Here is a 21,297-nt window from a genome sequence, read left to right as displayed (position 1 = left end):
TTTTTTGTTCTAGTTCTGTGAAAAATGCCATTGGTAGTTTGATAGGGATTGCATTGAATCTGTAGATGCTTTGGGTAGCATAGTCATTTTCACAATGTTGATTCTTCCAATCCAAGAACATGGTATATCTCTCCACATGTTTGTAACATCTTTAATTTCTTTCATCAGTGTCTTCTAGTTTTCTGCATACATACAAGTCTTTTGTCTCCTTAGGTAGGTTTATTCCTAGGTATTTTATTCTTTTTGTGGCAGTGGTAAATGGGAATGTTTCCTTAATTTCTCTTTCAGATTTTACATCATCTTTCACCATCTGAAGAGTTTGAGAAGGACAGGTGTTAGCTCTTCTCTAAATGTTTGCTGGAATTCGTCTGTGAAGCCATCTGGTCCTGGGCTTTTGTTTGTTGGAAGATTTTTAATCACAGTCTCAATTTCAGTGCTTGTCATTGGTCTGTTTAAATTTTCTCTCTCTTCCTGGTTCAGGCTCGGAAGGTTGTGCTTTTCTAAGAATTTGTCCATTTCTTCCAGGTTGTCCATTTTATTGGCATATAATTGCTTGTAGTAATCTCTCATGATCCTTTGTATTTCTGCAGTTAGTTGTTATTTCTCCTTTTTCATTTCTAATTCTACTGATTTGAGTCTTCTCCCTTTTTTTCTTGATGAGTCTGGCTAATGGTTTATCAATTTTGTTTATCTTCTCAAAGAACCAGCTTTTAGTTTTACTAATCTTTGCTATCATTTCCTTCATTTCTTTTTCATTTATTTCTGATCTGATATTTATGATTTCTTTCCTTCAGCTAACTTTGGGGTTTTTTTTGTCCTTCTTTCTCTAATTGCTTTAGGTATAACGTTCTGTTGTTTATTTGAGATGTTTCTTGAGGCAGGATTGTTTATTTGAGATGTTTCTTGTTTCTTGAGGCAGGAATGTATTGCTATAAACTTCCGTCTTAAGAACTGCTTTTGCTGCACCCCATAGGTTTTGGGTCGTTGTGTTTTCTTCATTGTCATTTGTTTCTAGGTATTTTTTGATTTCCTCTTTGATTTCTTCAGTGATCTCTTGGTTATTTAGTAGTGTACTGTTTAGCCTCCATGTGTTTGTATTTCTTTTTACAGATTTTTTTCTGTAATTGATACGTAGTCTCATAGTGTTGTGATTGGAAAAGATACTTGATACAATTTCAATTTTCTTAAATTTACCAAGGCTTGATTTGTGACCCAAGATATGATCTATCCTGGAGAATGTTCCATGAGCACTTGAGAAGAAAGTATATTCTGTTATTTTTGGATGGAATGTCCTATATCAATTAAGTCCATCTTGTTTAATGTATCATTTAAAGCTTGTGCTTCCTTATTTATTTTCATTTTGTATGATCTGTCCATTGGTGAAAGTGGGGTGTTAAAGTCCCCTACTATGATTGTGTTACCGTTGATTTCCCCTTTTATGGCTGTAAGCATTTGCCTTATGTATTGAGGTGCTTCTATGTTGGGTGCATAAATATTTACAAATGTTATATCTTCTTCTTGGATCGATCCCTTGATCATTATGTAGTGTCCTTCTTTGTCTCTTGTAATAGTGTTCATTTTAAAGACTATGTTGTCTGACATGAGAATTGCTACTCCAGCTTTCTTTTGATTTCCATTTGTATGGAATATCTTTTTCCATCCCCTCACTTTCAGTCTGTATGTGTCCCTAGGTCTGAAGTGGGTCTCTTGTAGACAGCATATATACACGGCTTGTCTTTGTATCCATTCAGCCAATCTATGCCTTTTGGTTGGAGTATTTAATCTATTTACATTTAAGGTAGTTATCGACATGTATGTTCCTATTACCATTTTCTTAATTGTTTTGGGTTTGTTATTGTAGGTCTTTTCCTTCTCTTCTGTTTCCTGCCTAGAGAAGTTCCTTTAGCATTTGTTGTAAAGTTGATTTGGTGGTGCTGAATTCTCTTAGCTTTTGCTTGTCTGTAAAGGTTTTAATTTCTCCGTCAAGTCTGAATGAGATCCTTGCTGGGTATTCTTGGTTGTAGGTTTTTCCCTTTCATCACTTTAAGTATATCATGCCACTCCCTTCTGGCTTGTAGAGTTTCTGCTGACAAATCAGCTGTTAACCTTATGGGAGTTCCCTTGTATGTTATTTGTCGTTTTTCCCTTGCTGCTTTCAATAAGTTTTCTTTGTCTTTAATTTTTGCCAATTTGGTTACTATGTTAACCTGACGGGGATTCCCTTATATGTTATTTGTTGTTTTTCCCTTGCTGCTTTTAGTATGTTTTCTTTGTATTTAATTTTTGATAGTTTGATGAATATGTGTCTTGGCGTCTTTCTCCTTGGATTTATCCTGTATGGGACTCTGTGCTTCCTGGACTTGATTAACTATTTCCTTTCCCATATTAGGGAAGTTTTCAAATATAATCTCTTCAAATATTTTCTCAGTCCCTTTCTTTTTCTCTTCCTCTTCTGGGACCCCTATAATTTGAACGTTGGTGTGTTTAATGTTGTCCCGGAGGTCTCTGAGACTGTCCTCAATTCTTCTCATTTGTTTTTCTTTATTTTGCTCTGAGGTAGTTATTTCCACTACTTTATCTTCCAGGTCATTTATCCGTTCTTCTGCCTCATTTATTCTGCTATTGATTCCTTCTAGAGAATTTTTAATTTCTTTTATTGTGTTGTTCATCATTGTTTGTTTGCTCTTCAGGTCATCTAGGTACTTGTTAAACGTTTCTTGTATTTTCTCCATTCTATTTCCAAGGTTTTGGATCATCTTTACTATCATTACTCTGAATTGTTTTTCAGGTAGCCCGAACAGTTTGGCAGTTCTTTAAAAGGTTAAGTATAGAATCAATGTATGACCAAACCATTCAAGACCTGGATATATACTCAAAGGAATTGAAACTGGGACTCTGATACTGGTACACCAACATTTATAGCAGCAGTATTCACACAGCTGAAAGGTGGAAACAACCCAAAAGTCCATCAATAGATGGAATGGATAAACAAAATGTGGGTTAACCATACAGTGGAATATTATTCAGCCTTAAAAAGAAATGAAGTTCTGGGCTTCCCTGGTGGCGCAGTGGTTGAGAGTCCGCCTGCTGATGCAGGGGACACGGGTTCATGCCCCAGTCTGGGAAGATTCCACATGCCGCGGAGCGGCTGGGCCCGTGAGCCATGGCTGCTGAGCCTGTGTGTCCGGAGCCTGTGCTCTACAACGGGAGAGGCCACAACAGTGAGAGGCCCACGTACCGCCAAAAAAAAAAAAAAAAAAAAAAAAAAAAGAAATGAAGTTCTGATACATGCTACAACTTAATGAACCTCTAAAACATTATGCCAACTAATGAGAACATACTGTATAGCACAGGGAACTCTACTTAATGCACTGTGCTGACATGAATGGGAAGGAAGTCCAAAAGGGAGGGGATATGTGTATATGTATGGCTGATTCATTTTGCTGTACAGCAGAAACTACACAACATTGTAAAGCAACTATACTCCAATAAAATTTAAACAAATAAAACATTATGCCAAGTAAAATAATCCAGACATGAAAGAAAGAATAAATTCTGTATGATTCTCTGTATATTAGGTATCTAAAATAGGCAAATTCTTACAGACAGAAGGTAATATAAAGGTTAAGAGGTTAACAGGTTTCTTCTTCTGTGGGAAGAAGAAAATAGGGAATTATCGCATGGCAGGTACAGAGTTTCTGTTTGGGATGATGAAGTTCTGGAGATACTGGTGGTGATAGTTACACAATATTGTAAATATACTTAACACCACTGAATTGTAATTGTACGTAACATAAATTTTACCATTTTTACCATTTTCATGTATATTTTACCACAATAAAAATTAGTAAGTAAAAAAACACAAGTCATTCACGCACACATTTGTAAAAGCTGTTAAATATTAAAATAGATAAATTTAGGAAAACTGAAGATGTGTTTATATACGTTTTTGTGATTTGGAGGTTAAGGAAATAAAGTAACTGAAATATCCAAACCAAATAAATCACTATGTATGTAGAAGACCTAAATGATTAGCAAGCTTAGTTTAATTTAATATCCCCATACCCAACAATTATGGAATATATATTCTTTTCAAATACACATGGAATGTTTATGAAAACTAACCACATGTTGGACTATTAAAGCAAGCCACAAGTTTCAAAGAACTGAAATCACCTGAAGTACTCTTTTCTTTTGCACATAAGCTAGAAATCAGTAACAAAGAGATAACTTAAAAATCTCCATGTTAGGAATTTATATTCTTGAATAACCCAAGGCTTAAAAAACCCTATGAAAATCAGAAAGCATTTATCATATAATTATTTTTTGAACATTAAGAGTACTCCATATCAAAACTTGTAGAGTACAAATAGAGCTGAACTAAAAGGGAAATTTACATCTCTAGATGCATAATTAATATTTGAAAAGAAGGAAAGCTGAAAATAAAAGCTAAGCATCCATTTAGACAAAGGACAGAAAATTAAATACCATAAAAGGAGGGGGGGGGAATGGACCTCCCTGGTGGCACAGTGGTTAAGAATCCGCCTGCCAATGCAGGGGACATGGGTTCGAGCCCCGGTCCGTGAAGATCCTACATGCTGCGGAGCAACTAAGCCTGTGCACCACAACTACTGAGCCTGAGCTCTAGAGCCTGTGAGCCACAACTACTGAGCCCGCACACCCAGAGCCCATGCTCCACAACAAGAGAAGCCACCGCAATGAGAAGCCTGTGCAGTGCAACGAAGAGTAGCCCCCGCTTGCCACAACTAGAGAAAAGCCCGCGTGCAGGCAACAAAGAACCAATGCAGTCAAAAATAAAATAATTTTTTTTTTAAAAAGAGGGGGGAATGGACTAAAAATAAATATTAGTGAAAATATGATAAATAAAATTAAAAATTAATGAAAGAGGAATTAGACTCAAGAGCATCAATAATGCCATAAGTTAGTTCTTTGAAGTGGTCAATAAAACTGGTAGATCCCTGACCACATTGCTAAAATGAGAAGGCACAAAATACCTACATGTCAGGAATGAAAACACAGACATCCCCACAGATTCTACTAAAATGAAAAAGACAGTAAGGATATTTTTAAACAACTTTATGCCAGTAAGTTTGGAATTTTAATGAGCTGAAATGAATATTATAAGAACATAACTTGTCAAAAGTGACTCAAAAAAATGAAAAAGCTGATGTCCTATAACTTTAAAGTCAATAATTAAAACAAAACACCTTACTACAAATAATACTTCAGACTCGTATCTTCACTAGTATCCAACATCTAATGGAAGGGGGGGTGGGGAAAGGCCTATCTTACCCAAAGTCTTCCAGAGAATAGAGGAAATGATATAATTTGTGAGGTCAGCCTAATTTTTATACCAAAACTGGGTAAGGAAATTATAAGACAGGAACATCCAAGCCAATCTAAATCAGGAACACAGAAGGCAAAAAAAGTCCTGGACAAAATTTTACATGGTGAACTCTACAAGAAAGTAAGTTGGGCTTCCCTGGTGGCACAGTGGTTGAGAATCTGCCTGCCAGGGCAGGGGACGCGGGTTCGAGCCCTGGTCCGGGAGGATCCCACATGCCGCGGAGCAACCAGGCCCGTGCGCCACAACTACTGAGCCTGCGCGTCTGGAGCCTGTGCTCCACAACAAGAGAGGCCGCGGTAGTAAGAGGCCCACGCACTGCGATGAAGAGTGGCCCCCGCTTGCTGCAACTAGAGAAAAAGCCCTCGCACAGAAACGAAGACCCAACACAGCCAAAAATAAATAAATAAATTAATTAATTAGGAAAAAAAGTTAAAAAAAAAAAAAGAAAGTAAGTTACCAAACACTATCAGGGTCTATGGAAAGGACTTAGGAGCCAACATAAAAGGGTCCCTTCTGGCCAAAGAGCGAACAACCTAGTGATCACAGAAAATATTAGCTGTAATGGATGGAAACACAGCAACAGGGGTGGGGTGGGGGGCAGGAGAGAAGATGGCTTAATTAAATGTTTCACATGAAGAACGTACAAGTAAAAAACAAAGAACTAAATATGAAACATAAAAACAGTGTCAGGCAAATGTGAAGAGGACTGGAATCAGAAATATCAAGGTGAGACAGGTACAAAGAACAGACACAAGAAGCCAAAGAACAGAAAAGTGTCGCACAATTTGTGAAGCAAAACTATGTGACTTTGAACACCAGATTTATTTCAACAATGAAATATTTCATAAGTAAAAACAAGTGACAGATTCATGTATATTTCGCCATATTTACGTCACTGCCCTCACTTGGCTTATAGGAATATAGCGATATAGGAATAAGAGTTACTTGTTTGAACTTGTATTGAACTTGTTTCCCACAACCTTGCTACATTTACTTATTAGTTCAGAACTGACATACAGTAAACAGCACATATTAAGTTTTGACATGTGTATAAGTTTTGAAATGTGTATACGCCAGTGAAACCATCATCACAATCAAGAAAAACAACACAGCCATAAATACCCAGAAGTCTCCTCATACACCTTGTAATCTCTCCTTTCTATCCCTCCAAGACCTCTCCCTCATGCCCAGGCAACAACTTGCACTTTCCAGTATTTTCTATAAATGGGGCGGTGGGGGGAGAGACTATCTTGATAAATACAAGACAGAAAAAAAACTGGAAAATAAAATTATATCCGCTTGAAAAAATATATGTGTATTTAAAACCAGAAACATAACAAAATACTCCCTCTGCCTGACAGTCCTCCCTATCCCTCTTCAGTTTAAACAACACATCCTCAGAGAAGCTTTCCTTCATCATTCTGTTAGTCTCTCCTACAGTGGCAATCTCTACTTCTGTCACTTGTCTCACTTGTGATTATTTTGTCAACATCTTTCTTCCCCCATAGTTTGTGACAGAGGAATGTGTCTTGTTCACAGCAACTAAGCCCGTGTGCCACAACTACTGAGTCTGTGCTCTACAGCCTGCAAGTCACAACTACTGAGGCCCACATGCCTAGAGCCCGTGCTCCACAACAAGAGAAGCCACTGCAATGAGAAGCCCGCGCACTGCAACGAAGAGTAGCCCCTGCTCGCCGCAACTAGAGAAAGCCCTTGCGCAGCAACAAAGACCCAACGCAGCCAAAAAAACAAAACCCCCCACAACATTGTAATCAACTATATTTCAATAAGTTATTTAAAACTTAAAAAAAAAAGAATAAACACACATGCAAACGAACAAGCATATAACTTGAATAGAGAATCACCTAATACATCAAAGTAGCATTTAAATTCCCTTGGGAATGGTGCAGTTTGTTTAACAGATGATGCTGGCATAACTGGCAGAAAAAATAAATAAATAAAAGAACATGGGGAGTTCTGACAAGAGAAAAGATGGGTAAAATTTAAAATAGGGTGGCCAGGGTAGTATTCACCAATGTGACATTTGAGTAAAGAGCAAGAGAGTTAGCTATTAGGATTTATGGGGAGAAGTGTTTTAGGCAAAGAGAACAATTGGAGGAAAGATCCAAAGGCAATAGCATGCCTTTCTTGTCCTAACAGCAGCAAGGAGATTATGGTGGAGTAAACAGTGAAGACAGTAGTAGATGTGTTTACAGAGGTAATGGAACATCAGATCTTACAGGGCCTCATATGCCACTGTAAGGAATTCAGCTTTTACTGGGTGAAGTATGAACCACAATTGAGTTTTGGACAGAAAGTGACGTGGTCTGACTTAAACTTCAAAGGAATCACTGTTAGCTTTATTCTGAACAGAATGCAAAGGAACAAGGGTAAAAGCAAAAAGATCAGTTAGGAGAATATTGCAATAATTCAGTCAAGAGATGATGGTGCCTTGGGTCAAGGTAATTAGTAGCAGTGAAGGTGGTAAGAATTGGTCAGATTCTGGATAACTTTTAAAGGTAGAACAAAGATTTGCTGATGGCTTAGATATGGGATGTATGAAAAAAGTCAATGATGATTCCAAAATTTTTGGCCTGAGCAACTAGGGTGATAGAAATGCAATTATCTGCAACAGGAAAGGCTTTGGGTGGAACAGCTTTAAGGTGGAAGATCAGTTCAGTTCTGGACATGTTAATTTTGAAATAAATGTCTATTAGACATGCAAGTGGAGATGTTGAGTAGGGCTGGACATTGGATATGAGTGTGGAGTTTGCGAGAGAGGTCCAGGCTGGAGATAAAAGTTTGAGAATTAGACTACAGATGATCAAAAAGTCTTGAATTAAATTAAATCACTTTGGGAGTGAGTAAAGATAATGTGATCAAGAACTGAGCCTAGGGGCACTCCAATTTTAAGAGGCCAGGAAGAAGAGTAACCAGCAAGGGAGACAGAAGGAGCAACCAGTAAGGTAGGAACAAAACTAGAAAAGTGGGGGGTTCCTGGAAGCCACATTTCCAGGAAAGTAAATCAAGGAAAAGTGACAGGTAAACCGTGTACTTCCAATACATCAAGTAAAGACTGTTGAGAGCAACACCACAGAAGTAGGAGCCAGGAAGGGGATACCATATTAACAGCAAAACGTGTGCTTTCCCACTCCAATCCTCTCTATTTGTATATCATATTTGTAGATCCTAAGACCTGGTGAAATTGCCCTGAAAGCTGTTGATCTAATGACTGGACTAAAAAGGGTGACTCTAAGCCCTTTTTATTTACTCTGTGCCAAACAATTTGCTAAATGCTGGGGACATAAACGTGAATAATACACAGTCCCTGCCTTCAAAATAATCCAGTGATGTTCTAAAGAAATGCATAAAATCGGACTTTCCATCTTTTCTGAAGCAGCTGTCCAACATACTTTTAAGAGAAAAAAAGGAGTGATAATTTTTTACACTTTATAACATTCACAGACTAAGAACTATAAGAGATGAATTTCTACTTTTCCCCCCAAAGCTTTAAAAAAAAAAAAAAAAGCTTTCCTTTCTGATTAGAAAAGTATTCGGTATTTTAAAAAAGCCTCTGTGTGTGTTTAGCAATGCATCTAGAAAAATAAACAACTTAGAAATGAAATGCCCTGAAATTATATCTCCAGAAGTTAACTACTGTTGACACTTTGGTATGTATTTTTCTTGTTTTTTTCCCCCATGCATATATAGTAACACTCTAATAAGGCATGTTTGCATACTGTAAGTATAATTTTCAATGTTTACCAACAACTCTTCTACATACTTTCCTGAATTTATTTTCAATGTAATTAGTTATTTTATTATTTAATATCTATATGTGGGCTTCCCTGGTGGCGCAGTGGTTGAGAGTCCGCCTGCCAATGCAGGGGACGCGGGTTCGTGTCCCGGTCTGGGAAGATCCCACATGCCGCGGAGCGGCTGGGCCCGTGGGCCATGGCTGCTGAGCCTGTGCATCCAGAGCCTGTGCTCCGCAACGGGAGAGGCCACAACAGTGAGAGGCCCACATACCGCAAAAAAAAAAAAAAAAAAAATCTATATGTGTAGGAATGAAAACAAATGTGTGTATACGTATATATATTTTTTCTTAACTAGTTTGGCCAATTTGAGTTGTAAGAAAACAGTGTCTTCTGCTTAAAATAATGTAAGCACTAGCACTAGCTTATCAAAAACAAAACCAAATAACATGATATAGGCAAAACTTGAAGGATGTTAACCAAAACATGTTAACTATGATTATCTCTGGGAGTGACTGAGTTATTTTTATTCTTCTTCATGATATTCTATATTTATCACATTAAGAAAAAAATGTATATATAACATTTGTAGCACATTTAAGTAAACAGTTTTATACTTAGTTTATATTAATATTTTACATCTAATTTAACAGAAACTCACTTGGGCATGAATGCTCCATTGGCTAAGGATGGTTCATCGTCATCTAGCCCATCGAAGAGGTGTGACTTGGCTGTGCCTGTTGTTTGTAAAGCCTTCGGTCGGACTCTGGTGGCAGGGCGGGGTGTCAGTTTATAATGCGTAGGTGTTGTGAGAGCCTTCTGGGCTGCTGGATTTGTCGGTTTCAATCTCTGAAAAACAAAAAAATCAAGGACAGTTCTAGTTTAACTCAAATATGATACTGGCCTTAAAAATCAGAAGACCAGAGTTCATACCTCATCTCTGCCATTCACCTGCTAGATCCCTCTTGGAGTCTTGGCTCTCAGAACACAAGGATTTCCCACCCAACTTTGTATGTAAGAATGCTAATGCTAATTAGCATTCTTACATACAAAGTAATGCTTTGTAACTGAATGCTAATGTACAAAGTAATGCTTTGTAACTGAATGCTAATGTAACTGTCTTTATTTCTCTATAATTGATTTTCATTCATCTCCCCAGCCCCCATTTCACTGGGTGTGTCTGACTTGTTTCAAAATGTAATTGAGATACTGCATCTGAAGTGCTTTGTAAATCGAAATGTACTAACATATTAATATACCTTGTGCGTTTCTCTTCATCTTACAAAAGAGAATAGCCTGCAGTTGTTTTGCTTTCTAAAACAAAGACGACAATATTTACATTCAATTTTAAGAAAATACCAAAATAATTCTAAGCCTAATTATTTTTCAATTAAACCAAAAATCTTATCCTTCAAGAAAAACTGAGACACAGCCATAAATATTCAACTTTTATGCAATCTACATCACTCTGAAAAAAATGGATAGATATTAGCCTTTATTTATCCACCATTTAATAAATGCTGATAATTACCATGAGTCAAACACTAAGAATAAAAATAATACAGTTGGGACTTCCCTGGTGGTGTAATGGTTAAGAATCCGTCTGCCAATGCAGGGGACACGGGTTCGAGCCCTGGCCCAGGAAGATCCCACATGCTGCGGAGCAACTAAGCCCGTGTGCCACAGCTACTGAGCCTATGCTCTAGAGCCTGCGAGCCACGATGACTGAGCCCAAATGCCACAACTACTGAAGCCCATGTGCCTAGAGACCATGCTCTGCAACAAGAGAAGCCACTGCAATGAGAAGACTGCGCACCACAACGAAGAGCAGCCCCCACTCACTGCAACTAGAGAAAGCCGGTGTGCAGCAACGAAGAAAGAAAGGAAAGAAAGGAAGGAAAGGAAGGAAGGAAGGAAGGAAAGGAAGGAAGGAAGGAAGGAAAGGAAGGAAGGAAGGAACGAAGGAAGGAAGGAACGAAGGAAGGAAAAGAAAGGAAGGAAAGAAAAGAAAGAAAGAAAAGAAAAATAAAGAAAGAAAAGAAAAAGAAATTTAAAATAATACAAATACTCTCCCTGATTTTTGAGGGTATTAAAAGTTAGTGGAGGAGACATACAACTAAATTAATTAGTCTTCAGGTTAGCTTTTTTTGTGTGTGTGGTACGCGGGCCTCTCTCACTGTTGTGGCCTCTCCCGTTGCGGAGCAACAGGCTCCGGACGTGCAGGCCCAGCAGCCATGGCTCACGGACCCAGCTGCTCCACGGCATGTGGGATCTTCCCGGACCGGGGCACGAACCCGTGTCCCCTGCATCGGCAGGCGGACTCTCAACCACTGTGCCACCAGGGAAGCCCTTCAGGTTGGTTTTGATGGCACCTTTACTATGTCTCCATAGTATCTTTAGGATGTTATACATTTGTTTTTCTAAACAGTATACATGGGATTATATAACACTTGAAACAACAATATCTAAAATATAAAAACTGTCACAGTTTATTCTTCTCTTCACAATGCAGACTGTTTACACTTCAGTAACAACAAACCTTCCCAAATCTCTTTTGAGATCTTTCACAATTCTGTGCCTTTGCTTGGAATGTCTTGACCTAGATCTACCAACTTCTACATATGTTCTCAAAAAAAATTAAACCTTACCTCTTCTGAAAACCTTTATCAAACTTACCCAAGAATCTATGCTCTTCCCTCTGTGATATTTTAAAATATTTATTAACATGAAATTCACTAACATAAAATTCACCATTTTAATGCATTTAATTCAGTTGAGTTTTAGTATATTTACGAGGCTGTACAACCACCAACCACTAAATTCCAGAACATTTCCCTCATTCCAAAAAGAAATCCCATGCCTCCCAATTCCTCTCTTTATCTCTTTTTTTTTTAACATTCATTTATTTTATTATTTATTTGGCTGTGTCAGATCCTAGTTGTGGCATGTGGGACCTTTTAGTTACAGCATGTGGAATCTTTAGTTGCAGCATGTGGGATCTAGTTCCCTGACTAGGGATCAAACCCGAGCCCCCAGCACTGGGAGTGTGGAGTCTTAGCCACTGGACCACCAGGGAAGTCCCCTCTGTCTCTTGGCAAGCATGTACTTTCTGTCTCTATGGATTTGCCTATTCTACACATTTTATATAAATAGAATCATGTGGCCTTTGCGTTTGGCTTCTTTGACTTAGCATGTTTTCAAGATTCATCCATGTTGTAGCATGGATCATCACTTCATTCCTTTTTATGGCTGAATGATATTCCATTATATAGACATACAACATTGTGTTTATCCATTCATCAGTTGATGGGCTCATCTATTATTGCATATACTATACTAAAGCTGAGTAAATTTAAGCATGTACAGGTCTGATCTTCCTCACTAGATAGCAAGCTCTTAGAGAATAAATTCTTGTTTACTTTTATTAGGTATCCTCAGTGCTGAACACAGTAACTAGTGAGACATAAATGGCTAAATAATAATTTCTGTATACTGAGCAACTTACTCTAATTCTCAACACTGAACAGAATTGCTATTCCCATTCTACAGATGAAACACATTTCAGAGAGGCAAAAGGAGATGCCCAATATCTCACAGACTGTAAGTGGTAAAAAAGGATTAAACCGACCAAAGACTACTTTCAATGCCACAACACAGTGAGCACAAGATCATTTCTAGAGCCTAAGAGATTAAGACAAAGCTATGCAGAAATCAGGAGAAAAGAATTTTGATTTGCCGCTTAAGACATTATGATGTTAGAGAAATCAGCCTCTGTGAGCCTTAGTTTGCTCAACTATAAAATGAGTATAATATCTGCCTCATATCAGGGCTGTTGAAAAGTCTCAGCCTTCACTTCCAGTTCAACACTTATTTCACTGTCATGCTGCCTTCCAGATACAAAAATAATTTACCCCCTGGCCTAGTGAAAAGCATAAATAATGCGTCTTAAAAGCTTAATTACACCTAAGTTTCTCCTACTCTGAGAACAGATTTTATAGAAACATCCTTAAACTTACCTCTTCTTTCTTCTTAGGGTCTGACATGGGATTCCGGAAGAGAGGAGAGTCTCCAAAAGGTGAGTATGTCAGACTATTGATGTGCTGTTGGAGAACAGCCTGCTGGGCAGCAGAAGCATTTGGATCTGTCAAAGCTTTTTAAAAAAAGAAAAGAAAAAGCAAGATGTCAGTCCAAGGATCCAGTGCCTTAAATCAAGAGAACTTGAGATTCTCTTCAAAATGTTCAGACTCACTCAGTGGCATTACTGGTTGAGAGCAAAGGAGCAAACTGTGAAGAAAATCAACAATCAAATAATCTAAAAGGTCAAAGATATGTGGAGCACTTCATAAGAGACAACACACATAAAATTTTACTTAGGTGTTCATTATTGCCAACAATCAAAGAAATGTAAACCTAAACAATGGTGAAGAAATTTTATATCTACCTCATTATCTATCAATGGCATAGCTATATAAAAAGGGATCAGTCTGACTTCCAGAAACACTGCAAATTGGTTTAATGTCTAAAAGAAACAATATGACAGTACACAGAGCAAGTAACGTTTTTATATTTTTTAACCTAATAATTTTAATCATAAAAATCTAACCCAAGGACTTAATCAAACTAGAAGGAAAATAAAGACATATTTGTAAGTGTTCACTGAACGTTATCTGTAATGGTCAAGACTTGGAAACAACCTACGTCCAACATTAACAGTTGTAAAAATCATGATTCATCAACATGGTGGATTAAGTAGTTGTTAAAAATGACAATGTGGAAATAAAGTATCTTTGATTTAATAAGTAAAAAATTCCAGAATAAAAAATATTAAGTATACTGAGAATATAGAGGAAGAGGGTAGCAAATGAAAATGGCTGTTAAGGCATCCTTATATTTACTATTTGCATTTGATATTCATATTCCATTTAAGTAAAAATTGAAAGGAAAAAAAGATCACCCCATTTTCTTTCAAAGTGTAAGAACAGGGCTTCCCTGGTGGCGTAGTGGTTAAGAATCCGCCTGCCAATGCAAGGGACACGGGTTTGAGCCCTGGTCCAGGAAGATCCCACATGCCACGGAGCAACTAAGCCCATGAGCCACAACTACTGAGCCTGCGCTCTAGAGCCCGCAAGCCACAACTACTGAGTCTGTGTGCTGTGACTACTGAAGCCTGCGTGCCTAGAGCCCATGCTCTGCAACAAGAGAAGCCACCACAATGAGAACCCGTGCACAGCAAAGAAGAGTAGCCCCCGCTCGCTGCAACCAGAGAAAGACTGTGCACAGCAACGAAGACCCAACACAGCCAAAAAAATAAAGAAAGAAATAAAATAAAGAAATAGAGAAAAAAAAAAGTGTAACAAGAAACGTCATCAGACAGGAACAATGATCTACAATTGTACACGGTAAAAAGAAAACAGCAACAAAAAAATCTGCACTGTACCCTGATTGATGAAGAAACCTCTTCACAAGATAAATATTTCAAAAAAAAATACTGGTAAAAAAATCAAATCAGGGCTTCCCTGGTGGCACAGTGGTTGAGAGTTCGCCTGCCGATGCAGGGACATGGGTTCATGCCCCGGTCCGGGAAGATCCCGCATGCTGCAGAGCGGCTGGGATAATCCACAGAAAAGAAGTGCCACAAACAAAAAATTTTGAAAAATTTAATAAAATGGAGCAGAGTGGGGGGTGGGGGAGTGGAGAGACAATAGCAGCATCAACAACAAACTCAAAACAGTTAAAATAAAATTAATGAAAAGGGGTAGATCCACTGTAGTCAAATTAAGCATTCTTAAAACTGGATGTATTCACTAAATACTAAAACACTGTATGTTGATATTTTAGGAGAGGGTACAAATTTGCTCAGGATTGTGAAACCCAGAGGAGATGTCAATTTAATGATCATATAGTAAAGCATCTGTATTCAGAAAGCTCCTAAATCCAATTTAAGACTACTGGTGAGAAAAAAATACAGAAAAGTAGCCACCCAATAACATAATGTTGTTCTGTGGACTATTCAATAAGATTAAAAAAACCCTGGATATTTTTAATGAACTCTGATATTCACTAGTCAGTTTGTTACCTGACAGCCAATTACACATTAAAAAAACACTGATCAGGGACTTCCCTGGTGGTCCAGTGGTAAAGAATCTGCCTTCTAATGCAGGGGATGCAGGTTCGCTCCCTGGGCGGGGAACCAAGATCCCACATGCCACAGGGCAACTAAGCCTGCGCGCCACAACTACTGAGCTCGCGTGCCTCAACCAGAGAGCCTGCGTGCCGCAAACCACTGAGCCCACGCGCCCTGGAGCCCACACACCACAACTAGAGAGAGAAAAACCCGCACGCCACAACTAGAGAGAAGCCCCTGCGCAGCAACGAAAGATCCCGTGAGCCGCAACTAAGACCCAACACAGCCAAATAAATTAATTAATTAAAAGAAAAACACTGACCAGCACTAGCTGATCCCACCATATAACAAGTATAGGTCACCCCTCCTGGGTATGCTCAAATAAAAACTTCCTCAACAAATTCAAACATACGTAATTAGGAAAGTGTGTGAGGATGTCTTTATTTCTGTATGTTTAAATATGAAATTTTCTCTGTTAACTGAATTATTTCAAATAAAATACAGAAAAGAGAGCTGATAAGTTAGCAAAAATAAGAGAATAAGCAAGCATAAGCGCTAGTTAAACTATCATTTACTGGTGTTATATTCAGTTCTGGTCATAATAATTTGAAAACATACTGAAAAACCATATCATAACCAAATGATTAAAGAGATAGAAAAAAGGTATAAAAATCAAGTCTTCTGAGACCAGACGAAACTGATACTTTATCTGAAAGAAAGGCAATAGGTTACCACAAAGAAATTGTAGGAGACTGATTTTGCTTGGCTTTAGGAGATAGAAGTAGAACCACCGGGTGGAAATTCTATAAAGGCAGGTTTTGGTTTCTAATCAACCTGAACAAAACAATGGACTGGACTAACCTGTAAGAAAGCCACCATAGCCAAGGCTTTTAAGTAACGGACTCCCACAAGCTCTAAAGCACCTTATAACTAAGATCCTGTGATGCAAAGATGTACATTCTAAATCAATACAACTACATTTAAATGAGCAGAAACACTACTGTATATAACTGTAATATCAAATTCATGTCAGGAACTTTTTATTGGCTTTGGGAAAAGATGGATTATTAAAAACCATTCAAAAGCTATCTATGTAAATAGCAGGTTATGGTATTTATGCTACCTCCTACTAAAATCAAAACTAAGGAAAACAAATAAAATTTGAATATAATTTTATGATAAAACTGATTCTAATTTTCACAGAGAAATTAGAGTTCTAATTCACCTCTGCTAGCTCCAAAGACCTAATTTAAAGCTATGGATAAAACAAATTAAAATATCTACACAGCCCACAATGACAAAGAATAGGAAGGTAGTAAATGAACAGATGAGAAAATATAACAAATGCCTAGAAGAAAGAAGTGGACAAGCAGGAGAGAGTAAACCATACCTTGGAGTACACTCAAAGGGGATTACAGCCAAAAGGAGGGACTATCTGCCTGAAGCACAGAAAGCTGAGAGATTCAAGAAGACTAAATTTGATGAACTGAGACTGTGGAAGGAGAGAAGAACCAATGCAAAGCATATATACACAACAACTACTATACCCTGTCATCCTCCTAATCCCTGATGCTCAACAGATAAGTCAAAATATCAGAGAGAGTTCCTCTGATGAAATCAAGTTAACAAGGGCAACAAGGGGACCTGCATCATCCCAGAGCTAAGAATGTGATATTCTAACATTTAGAGGACCCTTGGCTAATAGCTGGTCCCTGGGCTACTTATCAAATGAAATCTACTGATGAAAATGCTCTACCCAGGTACACAAGTTGCCAGTGAGATTTTTATTATTTTATTCTTAAATATGACTGGAAAGCATCACTGAGTATTAAAGAATAGGATCAAAACAAAAATAAAACAAACAAAAAAACCACAAAAATAATCCTGAAAATTTAAGGAACAGAAGAATTCTAAAAAAATTTTAATGCCAATTAAATTCAGAGTTTCAAGAAAAAAACTGCATCTAAGAACTGGATGCTTAAAAAAAGGAACTTCCAGAGAATGAGAAAGACAGTAAAAAAAAATCCAAAAGGATGATTCAGAAGACAATTAAAAAAAAACTTCTAGAAAGTAGAAACATGGGTGAAAAAAATCAAATGTTAAGACAGAAAAGCTCTAGGAATTCCCTGGTGGTCCAGAGGTTAGGACTCGGCGCTCTCACTGCTGGGGCCCAGGTTCAATCCCTGGTCAGGGAACTAAGATGCTGCATGCCTCATGGCGTGGCCAAAAAAGAAAAAAGACAGAAAAGGTCTAAGCAAATCACTGAAATTTCAGAACAAAGGGACAATCCTAAATGGTTGTGAGCCTGGGGGTAACAAGTCTCAAGAATCAGAAAGGCATTAGACTTCTTATCAGAGATGGTTAATCCAAGAAGTATCGTCAAAGTTCTGAGGGTGAATTATTTTTACACCAGAATTCCATAACATTAAAGTGTGTGGAACAAATGAAGATGTTTTCAGAACTGTAAGTAGTCAAAGTTTACCTTTCATATCCATGTTACTTGAAGACACATTCCAGAAAATTTAGGAAATAGAGGAAAACCCTATATCCAGGACATAGCAGTCCCCACTGAGTAGACTTGAAGGGAATATACTAGAGCAATGCTGAAGGCCTAGGGAGTAATCAGAGTTCATACTGCTACAGGAGGACAGAGAGATCAAAAAATGAGGTATCCAGGGTAAAAGAATTCTAATACTACCCTTAAGAATTTGGACTAGTGTTAAGAAGGTGATAAGGGCAGGTAATGTAATGCAAGGGAAAAAAATTAGAAGTTCCAGGACAAAGAAAAAGCTGTATGAGAAAAGATTACTTGGTTAAGTAGCAATATTTTCACAGTTATAATAAAATGCTATGCTCATTTGAAACTTTTATTCTTTCCCCAAAGAAAAAAAGACAGTAATTATTAGGAGAGAGTACTTTATCAACTTTATCAATACAAAAATATAAAAAGGGCAAAGAAATGACAGAAAAAGAAGGGTAAGGAAGAGCACTATTAGCCTTACTTGACCAAGGGGACTCAAGAAATACTATCTCCTAGTTGACAGACATGGCTTAAATTTGCAAAGTATGTAAGGACATGGAAATTTGCATGGCTTCTCAAAATGTGAAACATGGATCATGATAATACAGGAGATGAATTTAATGGTACAGAGACTCACTCCTTCCTTCTCTCCTTCCTTCCATCCATCCATCCATCCATCCATCTCAGTTACTCTATATCTGCCAGGTGACATCAGTTTTTTATTTTTGGTAAAACATAATTTTCTTTAAAAAAAGATATTTAAGTTACAAAGTAAGTTAATTTTAAATAAGAAATAATAACAAAGGTGGCAGGCAGATATAGCAAAAACTAGGAAGGGGTATTCAAACAAATGAAGTATGAAAAACACTTTAATAGATAAAACTAAACTTGTGGGGGACTTCCCTGGTGGCACAGTGGATAAGACTCTGCGCTCCCAATGCAGGGGGCCTGGGTTCGATCCCTGGTCAGGGAACTAGATCTCACATGCATGCTGCAACTAAGAGTTTGCATGCCACAACTAAGGAGTCAGCAAGCCGCAATTAAGGAGCCCATGAGACGCAACTAAGACCTGGCACAACCAAATAAGTAATATTTAAAAAATGTCTCAAATTCAGCTACAACAACAACAAAAAAAACCCCCTAACCTTAGGGAATTTAGTAAACAGATATATTGGGAGAAGTGAATAAAAAACAGAGCTGATAACTGAGCTAAATTCTCATCTACCATTAACAAGTTAAATATTGATATATGTAGACTTAAGCAAAACACAGCAATATAAGCACATCATTCAGAGATATAAACTTACTTACATGCCAGATGAATTAAAAGCTGTAACAAAAGTGGTTTCTTTGGGGGAGTAAACCTAGGAGTGGGGAAGTGGGGAAGGTCAGGACCTATTATAAGTGCTTCTGCACTACATGATTGTTTAATGACCTATGTGTAATATACCGCTTTGGTAGGGACGGGATAGGGTGGGGCGGAAAATCAAGTCAGCAAGTTAAGTATTAGCAAGAAATAAACTGAGTAAAGGCTTCTAAAGTGACTGACACTTACCTACTGGGGCCTGGGGGGCTCCAAAGCCCAAAGTGGCTGTCGTAGTATTAAATCCAGGGGCCCCAAAGGCTCCTGTACCAAGAGGCCCTCCGATCTTAGGTTGGTTGTTCCCAAATAAAGATGCTTGTCCAGCACCAAGAGCTATGGAGACAAGAGGAAAGAAAAAGCGCCACAGAAGATCCTTTGAATGTTACGCCAGAGGTCAGTTACTTAAAAATGTAATACATTTGGAAACTTCATAATAACCACTCATTTCAAAAAAAAATCTAATACAGTAAATGCTAACTACATGCCAAGAACTGTTGAGTACATCGTATGTATCATAGGCAAAATACTTAACCTCTTTGTGCTTCAGTTTCCTCAACTGTAACATGAGATAATAATACATAGCTTAGATATTTATCCTACGATTAAAATAAACACATATTAAGCATTGTAGAGGTCTGGTAGATACTAACATTCATTAGATATTAACTACTATCATCTCATTTAACCTTCACAAGCCTGAAGCAGGAACTATTGTCCCTATTTTACAGAAGAGAAAATGGAGGCTTTAATAATTAGCTCAATGTCACAAACGTAGTAAGTGGTGAAACCAGAGTTCACACCTCGATGCATCTGACAATACAACCAGGGCTCTTAATTGCTACTCTATAGTAAAACAGATTTCTAAAGAATTTCAAAATTGTCAATTCTCCTTAAATTTCAGTATCTGCAAATCAAATACTCAACTGAACCAATTAAAACGTCACCTTTTTGACTAACATGCAGGTTATAGAAAACCAAATCCAATATATCTTCTTTGAAGAGCAAAAAGTAACACTTTCAAGTATACCGTCTCATGAAAACTATTTCCGACAATTTTTTTTTTGTTTTATAAAAAGCTGAATGCCTTGTGATGAGGTTACTAAACAGATTCAAGTTTCAGCCTAAATCTGTGGATGAAATAAGAACTTATCTTCACCAGGGAGAAGGCCGCTGCAGAAACCTGTAATGTTTTAAAGCTTAATGAATCTTGCTTATGGACCGTGCTGTTGGCAATGATTTTAAAGTGTAAAGTGGGAAGAATTTAGTTTTTTTAGGATAAGTTATTGGCATAAATTAAAAACATTTTTCCATCCCTCCCCCACCCCAAAGAAAAAGTTAATAGCAATTTGGAAGATCTGAAGTTCTTTTTTTTTTTTTTTTTGTGGTATGCGGGCCTCTCACTGCTGTGGCCTCTCCCGTTGCGGAGCACAGGCTCCGGATGTGCAGGCTCAGCGGCCATGGCTCACAGACCCAGCCGCTCCGTGGCATGTGGGATCTTCCCGGACCGGGGCACGAACCCGTGTGTCCCTTGCATCGGCAGGCAGACTCTCAACCACTGCACCACCAGGGAAGCCCTGAAGTTCTTTTTAACATACAAATGTTTCTTGACAGAGATATGGTTTACCAGGAAAATCACTTCAAACATATAATATAATACTTGGAGGTCAAAAATATCAAATGGAAACTGTCTTGAGATTGCAACCCCAAAAAAAGGATAGGAAGTTTACACTCAGAGAATGCATTACAATATAAATTAATGAGGATGACTCCTAAATGAACAAAGCATTCCTTAACTGTCCAACTCTAATAATAATAAGATAACAATATAGCAATGGGATTATTTCACCTTAAAAAACCCAGCTTTGAAACAGGGAATAAGACTTCTTTTAAAGTTCCAACCCATTAGAAACTGGTGAAAATTCCAAGAAAAACTAAAATTATATTACTCCCTTTTTTTTTTTTTTTTTTGCGGTACGTGGGCCTCTCACTGTTGTGGCCTCTCATGTTGCGGAGCACAGGCTCCGGACGCACAGGCTCAGTGGCCATGGCTCATGGGCCCAGCCGCTCCGCGGCATGGGGGATCCTCCCGGACCGGGGCACGAACCCGCGTCCCCTGCATCGGCAGGCGGACTCTCAACCACTGCGCCACCAGGGAAGCCCATATTA

General features: G+C 38.0%; 1 protein-coding gene and 1 non-coding gene across 10 annotated transcripts in view; one reads left to right on the top strand and one right to left on the bottom strand.

Moving 5' to 3' along the window:
- NUP98 (nucleoporin 98 and 96 precursor) overlaps positions 1–21,297 on the bottom strand; it is a 103,939-nt gene that overhangs the window by 44,958 nt on the left and 37,684 nt on the right. For 7 of the 9 annotated variants that reach the window (XM_027115592.1, XM_027115595.1, XM_027115598.1 and 4 more), the window contains 3 exons: positions 19,324–19,464; positions 13,140–13,273; positions 9,785–9,972 (listed from right to left, as the gene is read on the bottom strand). In XM_027115592.1, coding sequence (XP_026971393.1) covers positions 9,785–9,972; positions 13,140–13,273; positions 19,324–19,464 — 463 coding nt within the window. The remainder of the gene's footprint in view (positions 1–9,784; positions 9,973–13,139; positions 13,274–19,323; positions 19,465–21,297) is intronic. The other 2 variants (XM_027115594.1, XM_027115597.1) reach the window with 1 other exon arrangement.
- On the top strand, positions 17,371–17,442 carry TRNAE-CUC (transfer RNA glutamic acid (anticodon CUC)). Its single transcript has one exon. It is a non-coding gene; the product is annotated as a tRNA-Glu (tRNA).

This window comes from Aethalodelphis obliquidens, unplaced genomic scaffold (assembly GCF_003676395.1).
Source record: "Aethalodelphis obliquidens isolate GAN/ISIS:26980383/991018 unplaced genomic scaffold, ASM367639v1 scaffold14, whole genome shotgun sequence".
In the NCBI taxonomy this organism is placed as follows: Eukaryota; Metazoa; Chordata; class Mammalia; order Artiodactyla; family Delphinidae; genus Aethalodelphis; species Aethalodelphis obliquidens.
Note: the sequence above shows the minus strand (reverse complement) of the source record. Positions and strands in the feature narration are given on the sequence as shown.